The 25,232-nt window shown below is 38.7% G+C and overlaps 1 protein-coding gene across 1 annotated transcript; it reads right to left on the reverse strand.

The window, feature by feature from the left end:
* Positions 1–560: 560 nt before the first annotated feature.
* On the reverse strand, positions 561–18,732 carry CALB1 (calbindin 1). The gene is made up of 11 exons (XM_040546435.1): positions 18,494–18,732; positions 18,137–18,213; positions 13,473–13,547; positions 8,603–8,686; positions 8,458–8,514; positions 5,622–5,699; positions 3,109–3,164; positions 2,972–3,011; positions 2,831–2,884; positions 2,627–2,698; positions 561–2,214 (listed from the first exon to the last, which is right to left on the reverse strand). Exons 1-11 carry the CDS (start codon positions 18,573–18,575, stop codon positions 2,101–2,103), a joined length of 789 nt encoding a protein of 262 aa, XP_040402369.1. The 5' UTR covers positions 18,576–18,732; the 3' UTR covers positions 561–2,100.
* Positions 18,733–25,232: the final 6,500 nt, after the last annotated feature.

Consider the following 25,232-nt stretch of genomic DNA (forward strand, 5'->3'; position numbering starts at 1 on the left):
CAGGTAACTTTGCTTATGCTTAGAAGACAGATCCCAGTTTCTGTGATGATTTTTTGTCTGAACACTCTAAATGCTTTATCTGCCACTGTGGTGATATTAACAAACAGTCACATTACATCATATATATTTTTTTTAACACTGTTAAAATAAGGCAAAATCCAGGGTTTCAGCTGCACAGGATGAACAATATCAATCATTTATTGTACTGATAGGCAGATAATCTATTCATTGTTCCTTCAGTTAACATACACAGTTGTAGTTCACATTGCATAGAGAGAACAAGCAGGTGAGAAGTTAAATCACTGTGCGTGGAGTGGGAGTAAAGCCATAAGAATGAGCTAGCTTAAATTCACTTCCATTTTTGAGCCTTTCTTCAGTGAAGATCCGTCCTGCACCATGTACTCCTTAACTTTCCAAGGCTGAGAGAGCCTGGGGCTACCAGGCCATTCCTGAAACAGGCATTTAGTCGCCTGAGTTCACCTGAGGTCACGGATTAATTTCAGTGGGAGTTCAGTGCCAGAATAATCTTGAAGGATCTGAGCCTCATTGTTAGAGACACGTTTCAAATAAAATGCATTTCCTTCTGCTTGTTAAGTAAGACACAGAGATGCATTTGAGAAGTTATATATAGCTGATCTTCTAACCTGGAATTGCTTCTGAAACAGTTTTAAATGGAGGCAACATAGATTTATTGGCTTTAAGACAGCCCACTTTCCTTCTTATACAAGAAGATACCTGGAGTTATGACCTGGATGTTCATGGAGTTGTGCTGGCATAAAACTGGTGTAAAGTAAAAGAAGAGCTAGTGAAAAAAAAAAAAAAGAAAAAACAAAACAAAACAAAAAAAAAACAAAACAAAACAAAAAAAACACCCACAAAAATGGGGGGAGGAAGATAGAAGAAGAGCTGTATCCATATAGTTCTCACTTAAAAAAAAACAAACAAAAAAAACCTCTAGACTAATAAAAAGCAGAGCTTACCATGTAAACCAAATTACTAAATTGGTATAAAATATTTACTAGATCTTTTGTTTATTTTAGTGTTAAATTTTAATACTATTATTACAGATTAGTAATCCAATGTAATCTAAGGAGGCACAGTTTTTCAAAATAGTTGTTTTGTCCTTTACATGGTACAGAAAAAAGAATCCAGGAGATAGACATGATAGACATACTAGACAACAACAGTCTTAGGATATTAAATTTAATTACAGATTACACAGAATATGATGTAAAAACAGCAATTTACTAGAATAATTATAACCTGCAAAATGTGAAAATAGTTTAGAAAATGGATTGTCATATTCTCTGACACAGCAATAGTCATGAAAGGTACACTTATATGTTAATCTGTGTATTAACTATGCTACCTGTCACTTAGCCAGGATTCCAAGACAGATTAAAGGCATTTGTTTCTGAAGTGCCTATGTTTAAATTCAGTAAAGTTAAACAGCTAGATTGAAAACACTGTATTTTTGTCAACTACTGCAAGAAGATAAATGCTTCACCTATATGCTATCAGTTCATAACAAGAAGAGTAATCAAAAAACTGCAGAGAGCACAGACCTGTAACTGGGCAGTTTGACAACTGAAAATATTCCTTGATGCCTTGGTAACTTTTGGAGATCAGACATGCCAACTTCTCTTTCCTATTTCAGACCTAAATAATGTGTTGTCTGAATTTGTATTATATATTAAAAAAAAAAAAAAATTAGTTGTAATTGGGAGAGAGACCTTTATGTTATATGGATCAACAAGGAAAAATGTTGCAAGTGTCAAAGGATATGATGACCACAAAATGTCAGCAGGTATATATATTTTTTTCCAGCTGTGTTTATGAAAGCCAAAAAAAAAAAAAGCCAACATATTTTAGTTTCTTTTGAATATACAGACTGGCCCAAACATAGACATTCTCTTTATCAATCTTATTGTTACAAAAACTGTACATTACAAACAGTATAGAAACAAACTCAAAGGAATGTGCCACACATCCTGGCTAATTTTCTATATGCAGTTTAAAAATACAGCCTACTCCCTTATAGTGCACAGTTATTGTGTAGATAGAGTACATCACTAGTTAAGTGGACATGAGAGAAGAGTTCTAATTTTCCTCAGCGCAGAGAATGAGAGCCAGTTCTGCTCGGTACAGCTTTCCTCCATCAGACAAGGCCATGATGCTTTTCTTGTATGTTGCAAGGTTGTTAATGTCTAATTCCTATTTAAAGAAGAGATAATGCTTTATAATTCTGTTCAGTTGTCAGCATGAACAAGTTTGCTGCCAATGGCAGAAAATAAGGTGAAAAAAAAAAGGGTGTTCTCAGCCCGTCCAACAGTAACACATTGAAAATGTTGTTATATATTTGTACATGATCCATGTTATAGGCATATGTTAGACTGCTGATAGCTGATGTCTCAGAAACAAGCTTTTGATAGTGTTGCTGTGTAATCACAACTCCCTTAGTTAAGGCTTTGCGCTGCTATGACTTCTGCCAAGATTTTTAGTTGTGCTTTGACTTCAGGAATTATGACTTAGAAGTTCTATATTTATCTTAATTGGGTGGATTAAAGTGTCCTTAAAATCCAAATTAAATCTAATCTCTAAGGGGAAAAAAGCCCTCAAGGATTACCTTTTTGTTCTTTTCACAGAGATCCTTCAGCAGTGCATCAAGTTCATTCTCATCAATGTATCCATTCCCATCCTGAAAAATAATATTAAAGAGAATTTTATGCATTTATTTTTTCTCTCGGAGGTTACGGCTAGTTTTCAACAACTTCAGAAAATAAGTGCCCTCAATCTACTAAATTACTAAAAAGGTTTTCTGAAGACTTACTTGATCATACATCTCAAAGGCTTTATTGAACTCTTTTGCACACATTTTGACACCCTAAACACCAAGAGAAAAAAAAAGATCATTAATGAACCTATATGTGTGATGGTAACAGTGTAACCTTAAGATGATAAATAGTCATACCTGAAATTTAATAAGAAAATTTTCCTGTACTGGGAGTAGCCTTTGGAGACAAAAAACCAAAACAAAATAAAACAAATTCAGCATATTTACATCAATTGGTATGATATTTTTTTTATGAAAAGAGACAAAAGGCATACCTGGCCAGTTCAGTAAGCTCCAGCTTTCCATCGTTGTTTGCATCAAACATCCTGAGCTGAAAGAATATATATTTTTACATTACTAATCACAATTAATCACCATGATAAAGAAAATGCTTCTTTGGAAAACAAATTCAGTGAAATTTATGCTTAACTTAAAACTGAAATGATGGCTCCAGGTTTCAAACTGCCACATTTACAGTGTAATACATTTATTTAAAGTGCTGAAGAAGTAATTTATAGTAATTAATTCTACTGCAAAAGCCTGATAAGAAATGAGATGAACAATTCTGATTAACCTACTCTAAGATAGGTCTTAACCTGCCTACAGTGATGACTGTCCCATATGAGAAACGTGCATGTAATTATTTATAAGGGGAGAAGTGTTGACATGATAACATTTTACTTTTGACTTCATGTCATGATCTAACAATAGCATCATTATTCTCTATTCATAAAAGTGGAACAACATTCAGGTAAAGTTCAATAGAATTCAAGGCATTCACTTCCTTAGGAAATAATAGATGTTTTATTCAATTGGCTGCTAAGTCTAAATATGTAAGTAAAGATCACATTCTGTTTCTGTGATATATTTCAAGAAAAGACCAAAGAGATGCTCTAGACAACCAAGACGTTTTGTTGATAGTATTAAAATGGGAAATTAAATGTCTCCAAGTAATTATAACTAAATTATAAGAATAAATATATTGATGTAATTTGACAAAATAAGTGAATACTATTTCTAATCATTTTTAATCATCATACTGTATTAAAGTGCTTTCCATTCAGCCCTTGAAAGGATTCAGGGGCACAAACAGCACACATGAAAGTACCTAGAGATATTAATGCTGCGTAGGATTAATTTTTATGTCTCTGCCAATTTTTATGTCTATATAGTTCCATTTTTCTACCTTCAAATATTATTTTGCCTTTGCTGTATAAAAGAGTCACAAAAGCAGCAAACTGTACAAAGCATTTTTAGGCATTGTACTGAAAACACCACCACCCACACTCCATCCCATCACTTTCAATCACAGTAATTTTAGATGTAATTTTTCGAGAAGAGGAAAAGTGGAGTCTTTCATTGAGGTAAGCGTACATCCTTTTAAATACAGAAACAATTCCATGAAAAAAATACCCTATTTCACTTTGGTAATTCACTAGAAAATGACAATGGAGACCAGAAAAGGGACCAATTCTATAAACAGTCTATGTAACACCCTGGCTCCTTTTAACACCTGCTTTCCTTGTATAGAAGCATCTGCCTTATATGCATTCCACATGAAAGGAGATTTACATTTGGAGGAGGTAAGCAGTAGGAGCTGTAAAGTCAACATATTTTGATGGGTTGTTAGTGTCATGCTGTGCCTGCCTGCCTGCAGCTGCTCGGTGCTGTATGTTTTCCATCAGTCTTCTTTTCTAGTTTCTGGGGAGATTATGTGAGAGTTGGTTTTATAATTTCTTTCCTGTTACTTTGCTACTAATTCTTTGTCAATGTGCCTCTCTGCAGAGGCCAGAACTGAGAGGACGCTTTAAGATGAAGGTCCAAAATCTCCCTAAACAAACAGGATGCATGTGTTGTCCTCACCAGTGAATAATTGTACATAAATGGCTTGTATTGGTACAACAAACAAGCAGACTTCTGTCAGGAAAGACACAGTTTTGATCAATCAATATTAGGCTTTGGCCAGTTTGAGGGCTTGTGTGTTTACCTAACGTGTTTTTGATTGTTAGTAACATTTTAGGATTAATCCAAACTGGGAAAACACAAACATAGTGTTATACATTTCCTGAAGACAAGAATTCAGATTTTTTTTTTCTTTTTGAAACGTCCATTCAGAAGCCATAGTGGTCTCTACCATGGAGCACCAGAGTGGTGAGATAGAAGGAATGCCCCTAGGACAAGATGATTTAAGGCCAGGGAAGTGACAGTTTTGTTCTAGTGTTTATCTAAAGCATTAATTTCTTCTTTTGTAATTACATGGAGGAAACAAGAACAGTGAGGTGCTTGTAAATCTGTTAAGAAACCACCATGCACTAATTGCTTTTAGAACAAGAGACAAACACTACAGCACAGCTAGAAAGGAAAATATAGAAGGAAGCCTCAAATTAACTTGATCTAAGCATAACAACATAATTAATCTTATGACAGGCACAATTTTTCTCCTGTGAACTCTGAAGACTTTAGTTTTACACCTAATGGCATGGGGAAGCATATCGGGAAAACTATTTGCACCATACTATGACTTGATCTAATATTATGTAAACACCAAGAAGATTCAAAATTCCTAAGCATTTTTACAGCAGCAGTGAAAAGCTACACATTAGAGTTGTGTGGCTGCAGGAGTACTTGCAGTGCTTGATGCCACGATTCGTGTCTGCGTTGCAATGACACATCTGGCCTTATTAGGACCTGGTGGGGCTCCAGATCATTTGGAACCTTCCAGTGGCTAAAGATAAACACAATTTGGATTAAACCAATCCTGATGAAATATGCCTGTAAATAATCTTACCATTATTTCTGTGTATTCTGTTAGCTTTGAGTCTTCAATCTGCTTATTTGCTTTCTGTAATAAATCTTTCAAGAAGCTCTGTTAAAATAAATAGAGAGCAATATGTGAATTTTTAATACTGTATAAAATGTTTGACTTGCTAATTTCAGATTAAAGTAATGGGAAATACTATTTTACTCCCACTTTAATATTTACTGCTGAAGTTCAAAATAAGTATGAAAAGAAGTAGTAATTAACAGTTAGGTCCATAACAATTTATTTTGATCAGTTCCAGTATACTACAGTTTTATTTGGAAAAAGTGACTCATTATACATTGTATGCCATTTGTTGTATTGTGAATTTGGAAAAAATAGTTTGGCTTTCTAATCAGCTTTATCAGTAAATTAAACTAATTAACCTTGAGACTGCTTGGAAAATGTGGATGTCTAATTACTTCTTGCAATGTAGGAACGATTTTACAGAAAAGATCAATGATTAATCAAGTTTTCTCCTTGCCTATGGCAGTACCTGATGCCAGAAGTGAACATGTTAACCTATATTCCTCCTTTAGGATAAGGTGGGAACCATATCCTTTAAATGTGTGCAGCCAGTTTCATTAGATTTATTATTTTTTACAACAAGAACCTGACATGGTATCCCATGACTTTTTAACCAGGCATTTTAAACATCAGACATTTTCACTTTAAAAAATAAGATTATTTCTCTCCATGCAGTGGTTTAAATCGCTGTACTAGTAACATTAAAAAGAAGGATATCAATTTATTTGCCAAGCTTATTACAAGATCTGAAATGTCTGTATGTCTGTCAGTGCTCAATGAAGTACTAATTACTATCATTAGTTGGAGTGCCATTATCTCTGTGGAAGTTTGGGTCACATTTCAAGATAGAAAATAGAGTAATTCATAAGAAAATCAATTTGAATATATGTATATTCATCCCTGAATTTGAATGCAGCCATGTTAATAGCCATATTACTTACTAGTACAGCTCTTTCAGTCTGGCCCCCTCTGTGCTGAAAGGCCTTCCTATTAGTTTCTACACAAAGACCATGATTGAAATGTTGTAAATGGACTTTATGGAGAAATGTTTAATCTTGTGTCCTTTGACAGAAAATAGGACTGGGAAGGATGCTGAAAGGCTATCCAGTCCATCTCCATGTCTCAAGGCAGAATCGCTGATATCTGAATGTCCCACGTCATTGTCTGATCTGAGCTATTGTTAAACCGTTCTGAAATACAGGCAGTGATGGGGAGTCTGCCTGCCCCATTCTACTGCCGTTATTGTTGCTGGAAAGTTTTGCTCATTTCCAGCTTAAATTTCTCTTAAAAAGTTTTATGTGGATATAACATAAATATACATAGCAAATACTTAAAATGTTTGGGCTTGTCAAAAAATGTCTACCATTCCTAAAAATACAACTGGACATTTATGTCCTCTTTTCAGAGTTTTAAAATGGCCTGTTTCTCTGAGGCAAACAAAATCTCACAGCACAAGAGAGAGGGACCATTAGGACCAGTTAAAATTTCTTAATTCTTCAACTGGTCCTCAATGAGCCCTGCCTTTTCAAGTCTATTTGAAATTATAGCAGTAGCAACAGTCCTAGAGGAACCGTCTAACAGCTGGAGAATTCTCAAGTGCTGCATGCGTGGCCTCCTCCTGCTCCCAACAGCTTCAGACACACCGACCTGCTGCAAGCAGGCAGCCAAAAATGGGCTCGTCTGTCTGAGGGCTACCTCAAGGAGGGATCCTTGGCAAATGTCATACAGGTACCAAACTCAAAGAGGAAGGGAAAAGGAATAAACTGAATTTTATCATTTGGAGTCCTGTCCTTAACAGAAGATCTGTAAGGATTTCAGGTGGTTTGACCTCCTGCTACTCTGGTTAATGAAGTTTATGTAGCTCTTCTTTAGAATACCACATAAGGGCAAAATATTCCAGATTAGATGGATAAACGCTCCTAGGTCTTTCTCTTGCTATGAATTGTTTTGACTCCTCTGAATTTAAGCTACAGCAATTGAACTGTAGAAAATGGCCTCTTTCTGCTCAGACTCTGCCATATGTGAGCATCTCTCCTCTGAGGAGAGGCTGAGGGACCTGGGACTGTTCAGCCTGGAGAAGAGAAGGCTCCGGGGGGATCTTACCAATGTCTATATATAGCTGAAGGGAGGGTGCAATTAGGACAGAGCTATATGATCTTTACAGTGGTGCTGAGGGCAAGAGGCAATGGGCACAAACTGGAACACAGGAGGTTCCCTCTGAACATCTTTTTGCGCATATTAAAACTGATATCAAATTCCCATCAAGTTATCTAAGCAGGGGCAGCACAAGTCCAACCGTGTTAGCTTAACAGTATTACAGTGGAAACTGTACGGATTACGTGATACTTGAGAGAGCCTAATATACCCAGAAGCATTACGATTAGTGGTCATGATGCCCTTAGGGGAAAAAGAAAAATCACAATGCTAACCCTCCACCCTAAAAAAAGACTAAAATCAAAACCAAACAAACAAAAAAGGAACAACATAGCTTTCACAGGCCTATCTGGTTTCCCTTGGCAGAAATCACCCTTCTTACTTCTAAACTAGAGTACCTGCTATCCTCAGTCACTTGAGACAAACATCGATCCAAATTAAACCATGTTTTTAGAAACATTTATCAGATTAGAGTTGCACTTAAAATAATTCACTGGTGATAAAAACATCAGCTAATCATATTGCTTTTCAGTCGTGTCTGAAATGCAAACACATACACCAGCGGGTGTCTGAAGAAAAAGATCCCGTGCCTGTAATCCAATGCCTGCTCTCATTTTGTGCACACTCATAGGTATCAGCTTACCTTAAGTTCCTCAGAATCAATGAAGCCACTGTGGTCGCTGTCATATTTTCTCCATGTCTGCAATCAGAACACGGGCAATTTGATGATGTATTTATGGCAATCGGGTCTTGGGTGATTTTACAAAAGGAAACTTTTCACACTGTACCTGCATGAAGTCTTCACTTGACTTTAGCTGCTGGCACCTGAAGAACAACAGGAAATTCTCCTCCGTTGGTAATATCTGAGCAAGCTGTAACAGATTTTTAAAAAGATTAAATTTTGATTGTTCATTAGCCCAGCTGAGCCTTAGAGTATGAAACCTTTAAAAGAAGCAAGGAATTTTTCATGATCCCACTACCCCATTGTGGCCCCACTGGAAGCTTCATCCCATTAGCCAAAATGTTTAGAAGATGCTGCTGAAAAACTTCTGGCTTTGCCATGTTCATCGAGGTTGAACAGAAGTGAGGTCTGAGAGAAGGCAGTGAAATAGTTTACTGAAAGGGCAGCTAGGGAAAGAGGGAAAAAATTCACCTATGCAAAGTCAGGATCTGTGGTGAAAACCTAGAATCAGTGTGAAGAAAGCATGGATGTATAGAGGATGAGTGTGAAGGACCATGAATTAAGAAAGTGAGGAAGAAAGACTACTGACAGGTACTGAGTAAGAGAAGAAGGAGACAGGAATACTGACGTGAAGAACACGTGTAAGGAAAGCAGAAAAATAAAAGGAAAAAAAAAGGAGGGAAAAAGAATGTGGGTAGGGTAAGGAGATGGCAACTGGCAATCATTTGTCAGGCACAGAGATGTGTTCAAGAAGAGCTATAAATACCATAAGGGAATCAAAAGGGCTTTTAGCCCTGCAAAATCAGGGGTGGTTTTTCCAATGCCTATGCTCTACAAAAGGCTTTTTTAAAATCAGACATTATTGTACTGATTTTTGAAAATGTTCATTTACTATAACTCAATTTTGGCAAGTGACAAATGTAGAAGATGGAGAGTATGCTATATAATTTCATCTAAAATCATGATTTGTTTTTAACAAAAGCCTAATATTTTTTTTCTGTGCTCAAAATGTATGAAATATGTTTTGATTAGGGAAAACTTTTTACTTGAAGAATAGACCAGCTGTGCTTACTAGGAAGAGAAAATGGAGAAAGCAGGATTTCTTAGCTGCATTCTTTTATGAAAAATGACATCTGCAGACTTCCTGTAGCCCCATCTTAAAATTTGTATTCAGATTTTTTGTTTCTGTGCATTCATTTCACATCCTAAAATCCCTTGTTCTGCTATTGCCTTCTTCCGTACTATTGTCTAATTGCTTGATTTTTTTATTTTTTATTTGATTCTCGTTGCACTGTAGGTGACTTCAGCTCTCCCTCTCACTCTATAGGCACAACAAGGTGATGGAAACAGATCTCTAGTTTCTCTAAAATTATCTGTGCAAGAAATGAGTGATATCCGTTAAGTGCTGGTACAACTGAAAACATGCGTCAGAGTACTCTCCTTACAGAAATGGAGCAGTTGATTACAGACTGCCAAGCACATCACCGCGTTCTGAGTGCTTTTGCTAAATGGCTGAAAACCAAACCTAATCAACTTAAACAATGTGTTTTTGTCAGCAGCCTTTGAAATCTACTCCATTATAAATGGCATATACATAAATGGGTAAGTGCACATTCATATATACGCAACAGCTAAATGTGTGGAACTTTGTACTGATTTATGGAAACTTTTCTTTATTTCTCCCATGGGAGGGGGCTTTGACTTTCGGAGTAAATCAGCATTGCTACTGAACAGCAAACATTGGATGGAAGGAGTGATTATAAAGAACAGTAGAGGGAAGGGACTGATTATGACAATGAAAAAGTGTCTATGTGAGTGGGAACTGGAAGTCCTAGTTAGGGGGACAGCTATAGCTAACTCTGGTGAATTTTGCAAGGGTGCTAAATGCAAAACAAGAACTTTCCAAAGCATCATTAACAGCTTACTAGCTGTACCTAACTGGATATGAGGCACAGAATATATTATCCGTGGAAGAAAATTATTTTAAACTATACCTTCCGCCCTTTGTAGGTCTCACACAGAGAAAAGCACAGACTTTTGCATTACAAAGATATAGTAGATCAATATTCAATATTAGCTCAGACTTCTGCCAAAAATAAGTCTTTCCTGTTTTCCTTCTTTCAAGCCCTTTAGTATAGTATGAACAATAGCTAAAAAGAAGTCCAGTTGTCCTAGCATCAAATAGCATTAAATTGCTTTTCACTGAAAACTCTGCAGTACTAAGGGATAGGGAATTTCCCAGTCCCTGATATGGAGAGGAAAGATGGGAACCTGCTGCTGTTTCTGATGAAGACTTCTTTGTGAGTACGGGCATGTTGGGACCCTGTGAGTGTGGTTCAGTAAGAGTGCAGACTGCCAGGAGTTCTCCTGCATGTCAGCAGAGGCAGTTTTGGGGGTGCTTCTGTGCACTCTGATGCTTTTACGGAGAACATCAGCTATTTCTTTATCATGAGTAATAGAGGACGATATCAAAGCCCAAGGCTGGCTTGACTGCTCTCTACTCAGCTGCAAGCTGATATAGATCTTTATAGGATACATAGCAGAAAAAATACTCTCAGTAATTAAAACAATATCAGAATTATTTGCTAGAAATTGTTCTCTAAATAAATTTTGTTGATCATTAAGATATCTTTCATATAACTCAGTGAATTTGCTTCTCAAAATCTTATAATAGAGAACAGAAGTAAAAATAATATTTTAGGCTAATAAGTAGTTATTTTTATGGTGGAAGTGTCAAATAATGTGAACGTGGAATTACTGCAGTCCTGAGTTTCAAACCCCCAGGTTCCACCTTCACATTTTAGTGCAAGCATTGGCCTGAATGAGTACAAAAGGTGAACTAAAGGTCTCTTACAAAATGGCAAGGTAGTGGACGGGTCAGGCTCTGCACTAGTTTGTAGGCACTGGATAAAAGCTAGTGGGCTAAGTACAGTGTGCTTCCAAAGACAGAATTGACACTTAATCTGAGCACAAAGCTGAAAATCCACTCCTTCCTCTGTGAAGCCACCCAGGCCTCCCCTATATCTTAGCCCAACAAACCTCTCCTTGAAAATTCATTATCTGCTAGGACATTTTCCTTCAGTTGCTGGGGTATTCATTATGATGACTGGAAGGCTGAATGCATTTATGTATTTTTTTTTAAACAGCAATCATATACTTTTTCAGAAAAAGTGTTTGCTGTACAATGCAAATGGGAGCAATCTGAAATTAGTGGACGTTTTTATTTACAAGGAAGGAGAATCAAGTCCAAATAGCAACTTTAGTACCATACTGCACGTACAACATAGTCTGAGTCCCATCAGCATTTTCCAAATCAAGCTTCTTGCTGATGTCAGTGAAAAAAAATATAGCCTTTGGGTTAGGAAGCTGCTATATTAAGGGAAAAATTTCCTTCAGTGACTGAACTGAGAGCTGTCAATATTCAGTGGCTTCAGTGGATGCTGAACGTGGTTGGCAGTTCACTGGAGGTGGTAAGCACCTTACAGTATTAGGCCTTGTGGGATTTGATCACCTTTACCCATTAAGTCAATAGTATAATCAGAAATAGAACTTGAAAGGCAAAACTCTCGGTTATCTTCCCTAGGCGAAGAACCAGTCTTTTGCAGGTACTCTCTACACGTTCTTCTAGCATATAATGCTTCTATTACATGTATTCAAAAATACTAAATTAAACAGGATTATTCAATAGCAAATGAATAAGCATTTATTAGTGCAAACAAACAATTTGTTAGTCCAAATTAACACTCGTTCTTTTCAGATGCAGAATTACACCAATGCTAATATTGTCAAAAGATGCATTTTAAAAATAGATTATAGCTGTAAGTGAAAGAAGCTGTTCATATTTCCATAGTTTAGTCATAGATACGCATTTAAACAAATATTTGCAATTCAGACATGTGACAGAGGACAAAAGATATCCTGAAGTGATCTATTATATCAGCAGTGATATATCCCATTGACTTTTACAAATTCTATTCAGTCCTCTATTTTAAAAATAGCTACTGACCCAAAGTTAGTCACTGTAGAAATTTTGCAGACCTGGCTTGTATCTAGCTGTTTCTTAATTAGCTCTTTAGGTCAAATTTCTTATTATCAGAAAAGAAAAAAAAAGAAAAAAAAGAAAAAAAAGCATCTAATAATAGCATTTAATAATAAAGCCTCAGTCTCAAAGCACTCAGTGTGACATAAATGAGTTGTAGGTTTAGGCTTGAAATAGTGACTTCTCAAGCTGTAACCCAACAAATTCTCCTTTTTGATTTGCAGCACTGGACAATGAAAGCAAGAGAAAACACAATGGTTCCCTACTTCCTAGATAGTTGTCTAAATTATACAGTTGTTGAGAGCCTGTAAGTGTAGAGGAGTTTGGCTGACTGCATATCTGTTCTCTTTAGAAAGTGGGAGGAAGAAACAGGAATTTTCTCCCTCAAGTTTTGTTAAAGTTCAAGAAAGGTCTGGATCACAACTACTGTTAAAATTTTGATTAAATTTAACATGATTAACATGCTATTTTACCATATACGTGTGTTTTAGAATAAGCTACATATAGCAACTGCCTAGTTACATTCACTTGTGTGATGCCCTAATTATAGGAGTGGTGACAGAGCATTAATTCAAAATCATACGTAGAAATAGATCATATTTACTTTTCACAATTTAAATTTCTAAAATGGAGCTGTTAGCTACTTCACAGGAAAACTAAATTGCTGTTAATGCTTATTTGTACTGAATAAAGCATGCAAAGCTAAATGAAGTTTACTGAAATTATCTGGAGAAGGGTAAGGAGCACTTTACTTTACTTTTTGGTAAGGAAAAAAAATCATTAGTGAAAAAAATGCTAAAGATTCTAAGACAGAGAAAGAATTTTCTGTGTTACTAAAAATCCAAACTATTTACATAATATGTTCATATTGTTCTGTGCTAAATGTATTTTCTACAAGTAAACATGTTAGTCATTTGTTATAAAGTAATTATCTTACCTCGACTATTCCTATTTTTCCATCAGTAGCTTTGCCATATTGGTCCACAAAAGCTTTCATTTCGGGTGTTAAATCCTGTGAAGTTATAATGAGAGAATTGTCATTTATAAGATACAGAGAAACATATACAAACTACTTCGAGCATTCTATTAGTCACCAAATAATTTACTACATTTAACAAAGTATTCACACTTACTGTAGCTAGATTCCTCAAGTTGTTATGGAATTGAGTAATTTTTTATGATGAATAATGTCACCATGATAAATTTTACTTCCCAAAGGATTATATTATAGTCAATGTGAATGATTGACATCTAAATACTTGGATCTAAATACTATTTTAGTTTACAGAATGAAAAAATTAAGATGTGTTGGAAGACGTGTATAACAGCTCCATTGTTTAAGGGGATAACAGCGAAGTTCATGGGTAATTATTAGTCAATTTTCTATGTTTTCATTTTTAAATGACAAACTTCAAGGCAGTGAAACATCCTTCAAAATAAGGAACATTTCAGTATAATACATCTGAACACCAATATAGTCTTTACACATCCTTGAGTTGATTCTACCTGAACAATGGATACTATTTTAGCCCTAAAAAAACTAATGAGACTATCATGTTTTTCACTGCTTAGTATTTAGTTATCATAAAAACAGTATCCAAATGTCACTGCTGTAATGTAGAGAAGCAGGTTTGGGAGGGAGAAAGCTTTGAGCAGTACCTTAAATCTGACAGAATAAAGTCAGCATAGCTGTTCATTGTATAAATTATATCTCTTGATATACATTTGTACTTGAAGACTGTCTTCTGCCTAGGCTACAGCAAAGGTGCCAGCCCCAGGGTGAGTATCTAAATACTTGAACCAACACTTCAACTGGACATGCTTTGCTTTTCTATAAGCTGTCATCAGCCTTCAATACTGATTAAACTTCTGATTTTCTTTACATTTCCTATTGGTCTAAGCTGGTAAAACCATGCAGCGAGAATCAGGACTACAGCTGTGTTAAAATATTTGACAATTCCATGGTTATAGATGAAGATACAGCAGTCTTTAGATTAAAGTTTTAGTTGCTCTAATAGATCTGATTACATAGGACCTAAGTGATTCTCTCACTGGAGACACAGGGAATCTCAGCTGTACAAACTCTGTTGTAGTTTGTCCCAAATTTCAACTACAAAAGCTACCTAAAATGTCAGTTCTTTATAGCTGATACAATCATGGCCTAGTATCCTATTTATGTCAAAGTCATCCACGGCAGGTTAGTAATTTGCCGTGGCTTTAATTAGAGATGTCGTTATTAATACAATGCAGTTCAATGTCACCTCTCATCTACTGATCCCAAAGTGGGCACATGTTTGCTTAGCAGCTGGAATGGAGAATTTAGACACCTGGATTTTAATTAGTCCTGGTTAAATATTTTGCTAATCCTTCTCGTAGCACCTCTGCAGTGCCAGTGTCCAGCTGTTGAAGGAGGCATAATTGCTTACAGGCTATACAAAACAAGATGCTCATCCTCTTGTATGTTGTCCAGAAAGTTTTTTTTTCCCCTTTGTGTTCACTTCAGTTACTCTTGAGCTTGTTGACGAATTTTTCTAGTCATGTTATTCAAATAAATGTTTTCAGTCAAAAAGGCTTGCTTAAATTTAACCAAGTCCAGCCCTAATCTTGACACAGATGCAGTGCGCAACACTTGAAATTAAGAAACAAGTCCTTCACACCTTCATCTCCCCTCTTAAAACTTAGAAGACACTTATCCAACCAAGTGGAACTTGGAGCTTTTTTGGAATGATTTTAAAAATGTAAGGACAGATGGCACTACAGAAACACTTACCATGACTGCATTCATAAACATCTATTAAATCACATATTTCTCTGGAGAAATACTGTCGTCATCTGCATTTGCAGAGAAAGTAAGTAACAGATGTGGAAAAACTTGTCTAAGACCCACTGATTGCCTCTCTATTGACCTCTTTGTCGAAACACCCTACAGTTTCTTCTGGCAATGGGCACACCTAAGTAGAGAACGTAAGGCATAAAAAGTGGGGCACAGCAAATGGAAGCTATGCCTATATAGTTATACAGTTTTTATCTTTAGAAAGTGGCAGTTCTTTCAAAGTGTCTGAAAGTATGTCAGATCAATTCACTGTCTACCACAATGAAAACACATAGTGTGATCAAAGGAAAGCCCAAGCCCTGACACCTCTGAGTGCACATGCACCCTCTGGAGCAAAGGCAGTTCCAGTCATGGGGCTAACATCAGTCGGGTTGCATGCTACTGCTCCGTCTGAGAAAAAGCAACCGTGAAAGTACAGGCTTACCGGGTGGATTAATAAAAGGATTAGAATTAGAACATAATTAGAACAGCTCTGTAGTTGGGAAGAATATTGGGAAATGTTAAACCATCCTATTCAATGACAGAATCAATGTGATTCTTTAATGCATATGGCATGACTGATGTAAAATCCAGCTATGAAGAATGCATAATTGAATATTTCAAAAATAGTGAGCAGGAGAGTGACCTGAAATGCAGAAGTTAATGATGACAAAGAAGCTTTGGGGTGTTAAAAGAAGGACAGCCAAGGAAATGACATATAACCTACACTAGTTTCTCAATGTGTCCCTTCTGGCAAAAGGAAAGAAATTCGAAGCTACTGAATTAGTATCCCATGAGACAAGACACGAACTAATGAGATGCTTGTTTGGCAAATGAGCCTTCAAATCCAAGAATCAGCTTAGATTTGAAACCTAAGATGACATATATCCATAATCTAGAAAAAGACTTTAGCATCCAATGTAACATCTACCAAAAGGAGAGCCAATGGACCAAGTACCAAATATGATGTTGCTACAGATCAATATGATTGCTCTTTTCAAAAGAAAGTTCCAAAACCAAGATTGATTCAGAGAAATGGCAAAGAAAAACTTAATTAAACACCTGAGCATTTTCAAAAAAAAAAAAAAGTGAGATACAGGCAGAGGTTATGCAAAAGACAGCATAAATGTAACATAGCAGATAAGAATAATCCTGATAGGCTTTTCTGTGTTACTTTGACCAGGCTCTTTTTTTTTTTTTTTTTTTTTTTTTTTATAAAGAGGAGGTGCAAACTTCCTTGTAGGGAGAAAAGAATCTGATTTTGAAACAACTGATATTTTCCCCTCGAGCTTCTAATTCATTTTCTTTAACTTCTGAAAATTGTATAAGGATTTCTACTGAGAATACCATTGATACTAAATATACACAGGCTTCAGTATCTCCTTTCTAATGGACATACTTAAGTTTCCTGCACTTTATTATGGAAGAGAGATTTGTTCTGCTGAACTACCCAAAAGATATTGAAGTTGTGTTTAACCTTCTCTGTGAAAAAAAATACTCAAAAATATAATTTTTTCTTGCTAAAAGAAGCCACATTCATTTACTATTTTTTTGTGAAGTTCTTTGAAATTTTAGTTTTAAATTATTAACACTCATGAAAATGAGTATCTACACCAATGGCTATAAGAAGACTTAACTGATACCAAGACTGCAGTAACATTAGAGGCATTGCTGGTGGACAGATTTTCAGATCCGTGAAGTTTACACTCATATTACTAAGATAAAAATTTCCACAGAATAAACTGGTGCATAATATTTTTTTTTCCAGCAGTCACTTCTAAAATATACAACAACTTTAAAACAAAGTTAATTATTGAAAAGCTATTGCTCAATTTGGAGGTATACTTATATGAAGTAATAATCTATTTCATCCATGCACACATGTCATTCAGTTAATTAAAATTTTACTGTTACTTCAGAAGTATTTCTGCATAGACTGACTACAATAAATTTGATATATTTATATATATTTGAAATTGATGCTAGTTATTTTAAGTGTAATTAAATTGTTAAAAAATTTTACTTCTATTTTAATTCAAATTTTTATACGGAATCATTTCTCTCTCCTCTCTCCCCCCCACCCCCTTCCTTTTTTTTCTAAGTGGGTATAGTTTGGAGGACATTTATGATTAATACATTAATAACTCATGCACAGAATTGCATTGACAACATTGTCAAAAACTTTGCTGTCGCTGTGAGCAATTTAAACTACGAGGATTTGATACTCGTATTCTTGGTGTACAACACTGGAGAAGGGCACAAAGTGGTTGGCAGTCATCTGCAGATCTATTTACTGACCAGCAAGGGGCAGAAATGCATTTCAGCCCATGCTGCCCATTAAGCACGAAATTAAAGCACAGTCCAACTAACTTGAAGTGCTTGCTGGTTTTTCTTTTCTTTTCTCTCTCCATCTCTTTTTTTAAGTATCAATACATAACTGGCTTGGTTGTGATGGGATAAAGTCCCATCCATGACAAAAGGGTAACGTCCATGCATTTGCTGACCTTTTTAAAGCCCTTTTGGACGTATCAGCTTGTAGCCTGGTGAGATGTGAACGGGACCTGATCTCCAGATAGATGAACCCTGGTCTCTCCTCTCCAAACCACACGACATATTTCATGTTAAACCTGCAGATTTCTAACTGCCCTACTTCCCTGTGCCTGCTGAGGCTCCTCTATGCACCGTGTGATGGCCACAGGGCAGGGGAGGAATCGGGGCACCAGAGTTTGCTCAAGAAAACTCTTCTTTCCCGGAGGAGACAGAAAAACGGGGGCGAAACGTTAACCTACCAAGCCTGCCTTCTTCCTCGCCTGCTGCAGCTCCTGGATGAAGTTTTGTAGCTCCTTCCCATCCATGTACCCATTGCCTACAACAGAAAGAGTTACGCTTGCGGCCACCACTCCCTCCAAACTCTTTCCGCTCTTCAGCGCCGGCAGAGACTCCTCGGCCCGAGGGCTGCCTCCGGGGGGCTCCCGGCACACCTCGCCCGACCCCAACCCCAACCCCGACCCCAAAGCCGCTGGGGGCGGCGGTGGCGGAGCGGGGATCCCTCTCCCCCCCCTCCTCCAGCGGCTGTGTCCCCCTCCCCTCTCGCAGCCCCCCTTCCAGCCGCCCCCCTGCCGCCCCGGGGAGGGGACGAGAGTCACCGTCGGAGTCGTAGTGGTGCCAAATCTCGAAGAACTGGGCGGCCGAGATCTCCACGCCCTGCAGGTGGCTCTCCGCCGTCATGATGATGGAGGGGGGCGCGGAGGGGGCGCGGAGGGGGGCGCGAAGGGGGCGCGGAGGGGGGCGCAGAGGGGGCGCTGTCCGCGGTGCTGACTCTGCCCGCGGCCGGCGCGACGGCGACAGCGACGGCGACAGCGGCGACAGCAGCGGCTCCGACGGCTCCTCCCGCCGCCGCCCCGCCGAGGGCTATTTATTGGGGCCGCCCCGGCCGGCCACTCCTCCCGGCGCTGCCCTGCCCGCCCTGCGTACGAAGGGGGGGCCGGGGTCTCCCCCCGGAGGGTGCCGCCCTCACCTCGGCGTGGGGAGGGAGGGTTGGGGGGCGGCGGGTCCCCCCAAGTTATCTTGGGGTCCAGATGCTGAAGTGGTAGTCGTGGATCTGCTGGCTGAGCCGTCGGGTTCCCGGCTGGGGAAGGATGCTGGGTGTCAGCTCTGTGGCATGGCCCGGTGTGGGGTGCTGGGGTCACCCCATTTGTGAGTGATCCGTCCCCAAACTGTGCCTGCAGGTAGCTCGGCACAGCCTTCATCTCTGGAGTGGGACAGCCCTATAAACTGAGGTATCACAGGGTATTGAGATATCCAGACTGAGACAGCACGGCAATGGGGGCAGTAAACTTAAATATATGGCCCTAGCAGGTAACTTCATCGCAACAGGACAGTATGGAACACCACTCTAGTAAAGTCACTTTTTCGCAGTGCAGGGGTGTGAGGGACACTGCCACTTCTGACTGGCCTAGAGGTTTTTTCTTTAGGTAGACCGGCTTCCAAGACTTGCCCTCCTATAGCTGTGGGTTGGTGGGAGGGAGCAAAGCAGCTTGCCAAAGACCTTCCTTCTGTCGCAGAGTGACATGGAGTTGTACCAGCACTAATGGTCAGGTCCCAGTTGGGTTGGCTGCATGACCTCGGTTCTCTGAAGCTCTGAAACTGCCTTTCTGCAATGTCCCTCACGTGCTGCATTGAGTTAGCAGGGTGTGATGGCCAAGGTGATCGGCTGCCAGAACACTGCCAAATACAGGAGGTAATGTAGTAAGGATGGGGGATGAGAACAGCTGGGAAACCTGGCAATCTCAATGTGTTAAGTGACTGACACAAGCAATGGTAGGACAGTAGCATGTTAAGATGCACATAGAGTGTGAGGACAAAAAACAATGGGATAATGCAGAGCAGAAGATGGCAAGAAGCCAAGGGGGATGGATAACCCAGCAGGATGAGAGGTGGATGCTCAGTTAAAAGCTGACATGTCCTGAGAGGGATTTCAGTAGATTGGGTGGCTGAAATCTTGTATGCATTATGGAACAAGATGTGGGCATAGCAATTAAGTAATCATGAGACCTTATACTCGATTCCCTTCATCTTTCCATTCTCTTGTTTCTCCACCTGTTACGTGCAGCTTTTGCTCCTTCTGCTGCTGCTGTTTGGCTGTGAGTTCTTCAAGGGAAAACTTCACGTTGGTCTGTGCTTTGTGAGATGATAAACAGAACAAAAGCTGAGATGAAAAACACAAGAATCTAATCTTTAATCTCTTCAGCTCAAGTATTTGTATTAGTGAAAAATGTTTGTGACAATTTTACATCCACAAATACCATTATGCACTTTCAAAATCACTAAAGTAATTTTCAATATTTCCTTGCAATCAGGCTTTGAGTTTTGCCATGTGAAAAAAAAAAGAATTAAAAAGCATGGCTAGGTCGATTTCCTGTCTAGGCCCCCTCTTTCAGGCATGGCTTTCTCAGAGTAGTAGACTTCAGTTGGGAGCCAGATCCTGACACTTCTGTACTGTACCTCTACTGCTTGTCTTGAAAATAAAAGTCTCATGCTAACGCATTTCCATAAAGTAACAATGATGACAAGAGAACAGAGCATTCATGAGGCTTTTTTTTTTTTACTGGGAGCAGGTACCTGGCAGGGCCCCGGCCACGACAAGCGGAAGTGCAGTGAATCAAGCCCGCGCCTATCCTTTGTGCTTGGAAAGACGACAGGGTGCTAGTGACGCAAGGACGCTGGAAGGAGACAAAGGTGGAATTGGCATTTCCATCATTTTTACACAGAAGACAACTGTGCCAATGAGGCAACCTCTTGTATTTGCCAAGCGTATTGAATTACTCACTTCAGTGCAGAATTTCAGCTTCCAGCAGCATGCACAAATGGAAACTGCGTGCTGAAACAGTTTTAACAGTCCTCTGACTTGCATCTTACGTTGGTTTGCTCCTTGCTGTGCACCATTTTCAAATGGCACCTCAAATCTTGTCCTTGTTACTTATCCCTGGCCCAGAAGTCTGTAGCTGAATGATGGGGAAGAATTCAGTATTGTTTGGGGCCAGCCTGACCTGGCTCATCTGACTGCTCAGACTTTTAAATGAAAAGGAGCTGTAATATTTACATTTTCAAAAGTTCTCAGAATAAAATATTTTGCATAGGTCGCATGTGGCCAGGAGGGTTTGGAAAACGTCTCGTAGGGACTTTGAAAATATGCTGTTGCTCCCCACCAGGGACATGTATAATCATGTGCAGGTAGGATGCTTGGATGCACTGACCTCTCGTTATGCTAACATCTACAAAATCAGTATTGTCTGCAGAGCCTTTATGTATCTTTCTGCATTCTTTGTAAAACAATATGTTGAGGTGAATGAGTTTGTATGTTCTTGCCGCTGCACTTGAAGTGATCCTGCGCAGACATAAAAGTAGCAGACATTTCCATGAAAAAATAATCACTTATGTAACTAACTGCACACCATATTTTCATGATTAATGAATTACCAAGCCACCATTCATATTTAATCCTACCGGACTCTGCTTCTTATGCAAAACTAAATCAGAAACTGGTCATTTCAATTCCAAGAAGCTATTAATTTCCATTGAAAGAGAAAGCACTGTAAAAGATCTAAAAATGCAGATATATACAGGATGTGATCCATAACCCAATGAAGTCCATGCAAACTTTTCCAGTGACTCTAGAGGGCTTTATACAAGGACAGAGTTCTTCATGTTTTCAGAAATTATATGTATGGTGATGTGCATATATACACATTGATTAATTAATTACTTCACTAAGAAGCCTAAGCCCTGTCTTTCATTTTATCCAGAGCTACTTGAAGTTCTCCTCACAAAAAAAATGAGCCAGATCCATATCTGGCAGAAGTCAAAAAAGCTACAGTGAAGCCAGCTGGAAACTTGACCCAGAATCTAAGTGACTATGATTTTCTTTGAAAGCATTTGTTGTTCATAGCTCTTCTTCAAATGCTTTTCATTAATATTTTTTTTGTATGTGGGTTTTCTCAGACTTTCCAGTTATGACTACCAATCTTCTGTCTTCAATCTCTGAAGAGCATCTAGATGTAATATCCCAAGGGTCTTTCAAGGTATGTGGAAATCAAATATACCAAATATAACAGCAATCCAACCTAAAATATCCCCCAAATAAAAGCAAGAAATAATAAGGTAAGGAATTCTCATCAAAAAAAAAAAAAGAATTAAAAAAAAATGAAAAAAATAAATAAATCAGCATGGCTTGAAACATCACAAACTTGAATTTTGATGAAGAGATAGTACAAAAGAGACCCAAATGAAAGTATTTTCAAATGAGAATGTCTTACATGAGTAACACAAATTCTTTGCAGGGACTGCAGAAATTGTTTACTCAGTTATTCTCAGTTCACTGTCAGAAGATAATTCACAGGCATGGATCTTTGCGTACCCTCACTTCTGAAAGGCCAAATTCATGTGGTTTTGAGAGAGCATGGACTGGACTTCCAGTCTAGTGTCTGGACTTCCCTTATCAACATCTCCTTTCCCACCCAACAGTCAGTGATGATTAGCAACACAATCCTTATTGACCCTTGGCTGTTACAGCTAGCTGCATTCCTGCCCTCTTGCAGAGAACTGTCACAGTCATAAGCATTTAGAAACAAGTGATTCCCTAGATTTTGATGATAGCATTATTGTGATTGTATGATATGGAGAAAGTCTCTCCTACGCTTATATACATCAAACATCTGAGAAACATCATGAATGGGTGAATCAGGTTTTAACCAAATTTTTAAACTTCAGTAACTCTTAAATGAATACAGAGTAGGCTTGCCCTTAATCCTGAGCCCCAACATATATTAAATATTTTAAAGCCCATAGATACAGCCTTTCATAAGAGAAAAAGGATATAGATGGTGTTAATACTGAACAAGGCCAAACACTTGTATCTGTACAGAGTCCTCCTAATGACAGATGCAGAGATAGGTGAGGGCTGGTGCTTTGTAAAGTAATCCTGGGACACATTGGGAAGACTTTTTTGCAGGTAAATCTTTGATCCAGGTACTCAGATAAGGTCCCCAAGCTTGCTTGGGACACGTAAACCAGGTAGAAGCACTGGAAATGTTGGTACCCATTTTGGGCTGTGGCAGAATTTGACAAGTAGTGCCAGGCTCTAGAAGGCAGCTTCAAGTTGTGTGTAACCACCAGCACACGTGGCTCGCCATGGGTGGAGGGATGTGAGTTCTTTTCAAAATATTTAGATGATACTACAGAACAGTGTATTGCTTACTTATTCTTTATCTACATTTCATTCAGTGTTTGTACACTTTAAAAATTAAAAAGAAAATGCAGCATTGAAGTGCACATTCCATCTTAAGCTGCCCTCAGTTTATATAACCATTATGGCAAACCACTATTTGCACAGTAAATATATTATGTAAATAGCCTTCTGTATTTTTCAAAATCAACATTATATTGAAGCATATTTTTCATGCATCAGACAGAATTGTCCAAATAATTTTAAGAATGTGAAACGTATTTTAATGTAAACTGCAAAATGGTGAACAACCAGATTACAAAATATCCCTAGCTTTAACTTCCTGACAGGTGAGGCCAGGGCCTAATTCATCCCTTTATACCCCAAAAGTCTCATCTGTAGTTTTTCAAGGAGCAGCATGCTGATGACAAGGCAATGCTCAATAACAGGTTCCTCAGAATTCCATCACCCAAAGGCCATGCAACCATGCTCTGCTACCCTGTGAGATCCTTGGAGCCATCAGAGCATTTCTTTCTTAAGTTTGCAGCTCCCTGCCTTCAAGGACCACATGGATGTCCAGCACAGACATCTCAGCCTGGCACCTCCTGCCAGCCCAGAAGCTCCATGGGACAGGGAGAATGAGAGCCTGCAGCTCCTGGCATCAGGGAATGGCTTCTTTGTTTGAAGGAATCAATGTGTTAGCTTTACAAATGCACAAAAGTGCCACCAGGAAAAGACCCTGAGATGGATGGGATCAGCTTGATGCTCTACAACACTACAGAGGAACCAGAAAACCAAGGCAGTCCTTCAAAACAAAAGAGAAACTGTGCAGCAAACAGCATTCTTGTATCAAGACCCATCATTTCCAAGATGATGTTTAACAGTGGTTTTATTTCTATTCTGCAGTAATGTACCTGCGTAACTGTGAGATTTAGAAGAGCCTCAGGGATGACCTAACTCTACCTGGATGAAGCAGCTCCTCTCTCCCATCTGCCATAATCTTGTGATACCTTCACATCAGTGGAGTGCAAGGCTGTGTGAAGTTACATTTCCAACAAACCTATCCCTGCCATCAGGAAACCGTCAGCTGCTGCCTCGAGCTCTTTGCACCACATGCACTGAGTGGAGACAGGTTCAAGCTCACTGGACTCGGTGCTTCCTCTGAGAGTCTGATCCAATGTTTGTTAAAATCAGTGTTTGTCCTTTTCTTGATTTCCAGTGAGTTTCAGCAGGATTTTTAATGGCTTATGTTGCTATACGCCAGACTGTGTTTTTATTATCTTTTTACTGTTTGGATAATGTGTACTTGCATATAATCCTAAGCAAATGTGGCGCAGTTTAATAGTCTAGAAAGCAGTAAACTGAAATCTTCGTGATACTAATAGTTTTGGTGGCCAGTTGCTGAAGCTTTCGGAGACACACCTTGTGAGATGTTTTACCAGTAGACTGCTAGAAATGTAGGACCTAATTTAGGAGGATTGTCTCTCTGGAGGATTTTGCAGCTCCTTTTCAGTATTTGAGACACTTTGGCTTTACCCACCCTGGAGGACTCAGTGTCTAGCTTACAGGGCATCATGTATGCTTTGTCCGAGCATCAGTTCTGCAAGGGGAAGAGAGCTGGGTGTGCATCACTGGCCCTTGTTCCCAGAGCCCCCAGTTCCTGGGTACTGAATTTCTGGGGAAAGAAACTTGAGCTGACAGCTGAAGGGAAACTGCAGAGTATGCCCACAGGTACCGCACTCGGGGTGAGCGGGGGACCAGGGCTGTGACATGCACCCTGTATGTTAGATGTGGTGGGATCCAGATGAAATGTGTTCTGGGTCAGTCCCCTGTGGACAGAATGGGATCAGAATGCTTCCCTCCCAATGCTGTATGTCTCCTTAACTAAAGTTAGTGCTCGTTAAGAAGAGCACAAATAAAGAGAAACACAACCTGCGTCCTAGAGCAGTTATGCTGGATAAAAGCATACAGTTAATTTGTAACTAGGAAATGCAGTGTTCTTCGGAAAGGTTAAATTAAAAATTATAAACTGGAGGTTTTTCTTGCTTGTGCTCACAGCACAGTTCTATCCTCACCAATCTGAGTGCTGTAAGGGTCTACCACAACATAGTGGTTTCTTGAAAAAATAATTCATTTTAGCAAAGTTATGGAATGTGGAGGTG

This window comes from Cygnus olor, chromosome 2, assembly GCF_009769625.2.
Source record: "Cygnus olor isolate bCygOlo1 chromosome 2, bCygOlo1.pri.v2, whole genome shotgun sequence".
Lineage (NCBI taxonomy): Eukaryota > Metazoa > Chordata > Aves > Anseriformes > Anatidae > Cygnus > Cygnus olor.

Coding starts and splice junctions, on each gene's coding strand:
- CALB1 (XM_040546435.1), bottom strand. CDS start 18,575: ATGACGGCGGAGAGCCACCTGCAGGGCGTGGAGATCTCGGCCGCCCAG. Junction 8,515..8,602: donor CAAGTGAAGACTTCATGCAG/GTACAGTGTGAA, acceptor TTCTGATTGCAG/ACATGGAGAAAATATGACAG. Junction 2,215..2,626: donor TCTGTGAAAAGAACAAAAAG/GTAATCCTTGAG, acceptor TTCTTTAAATAG/GAATTAGACATTAACAACCT.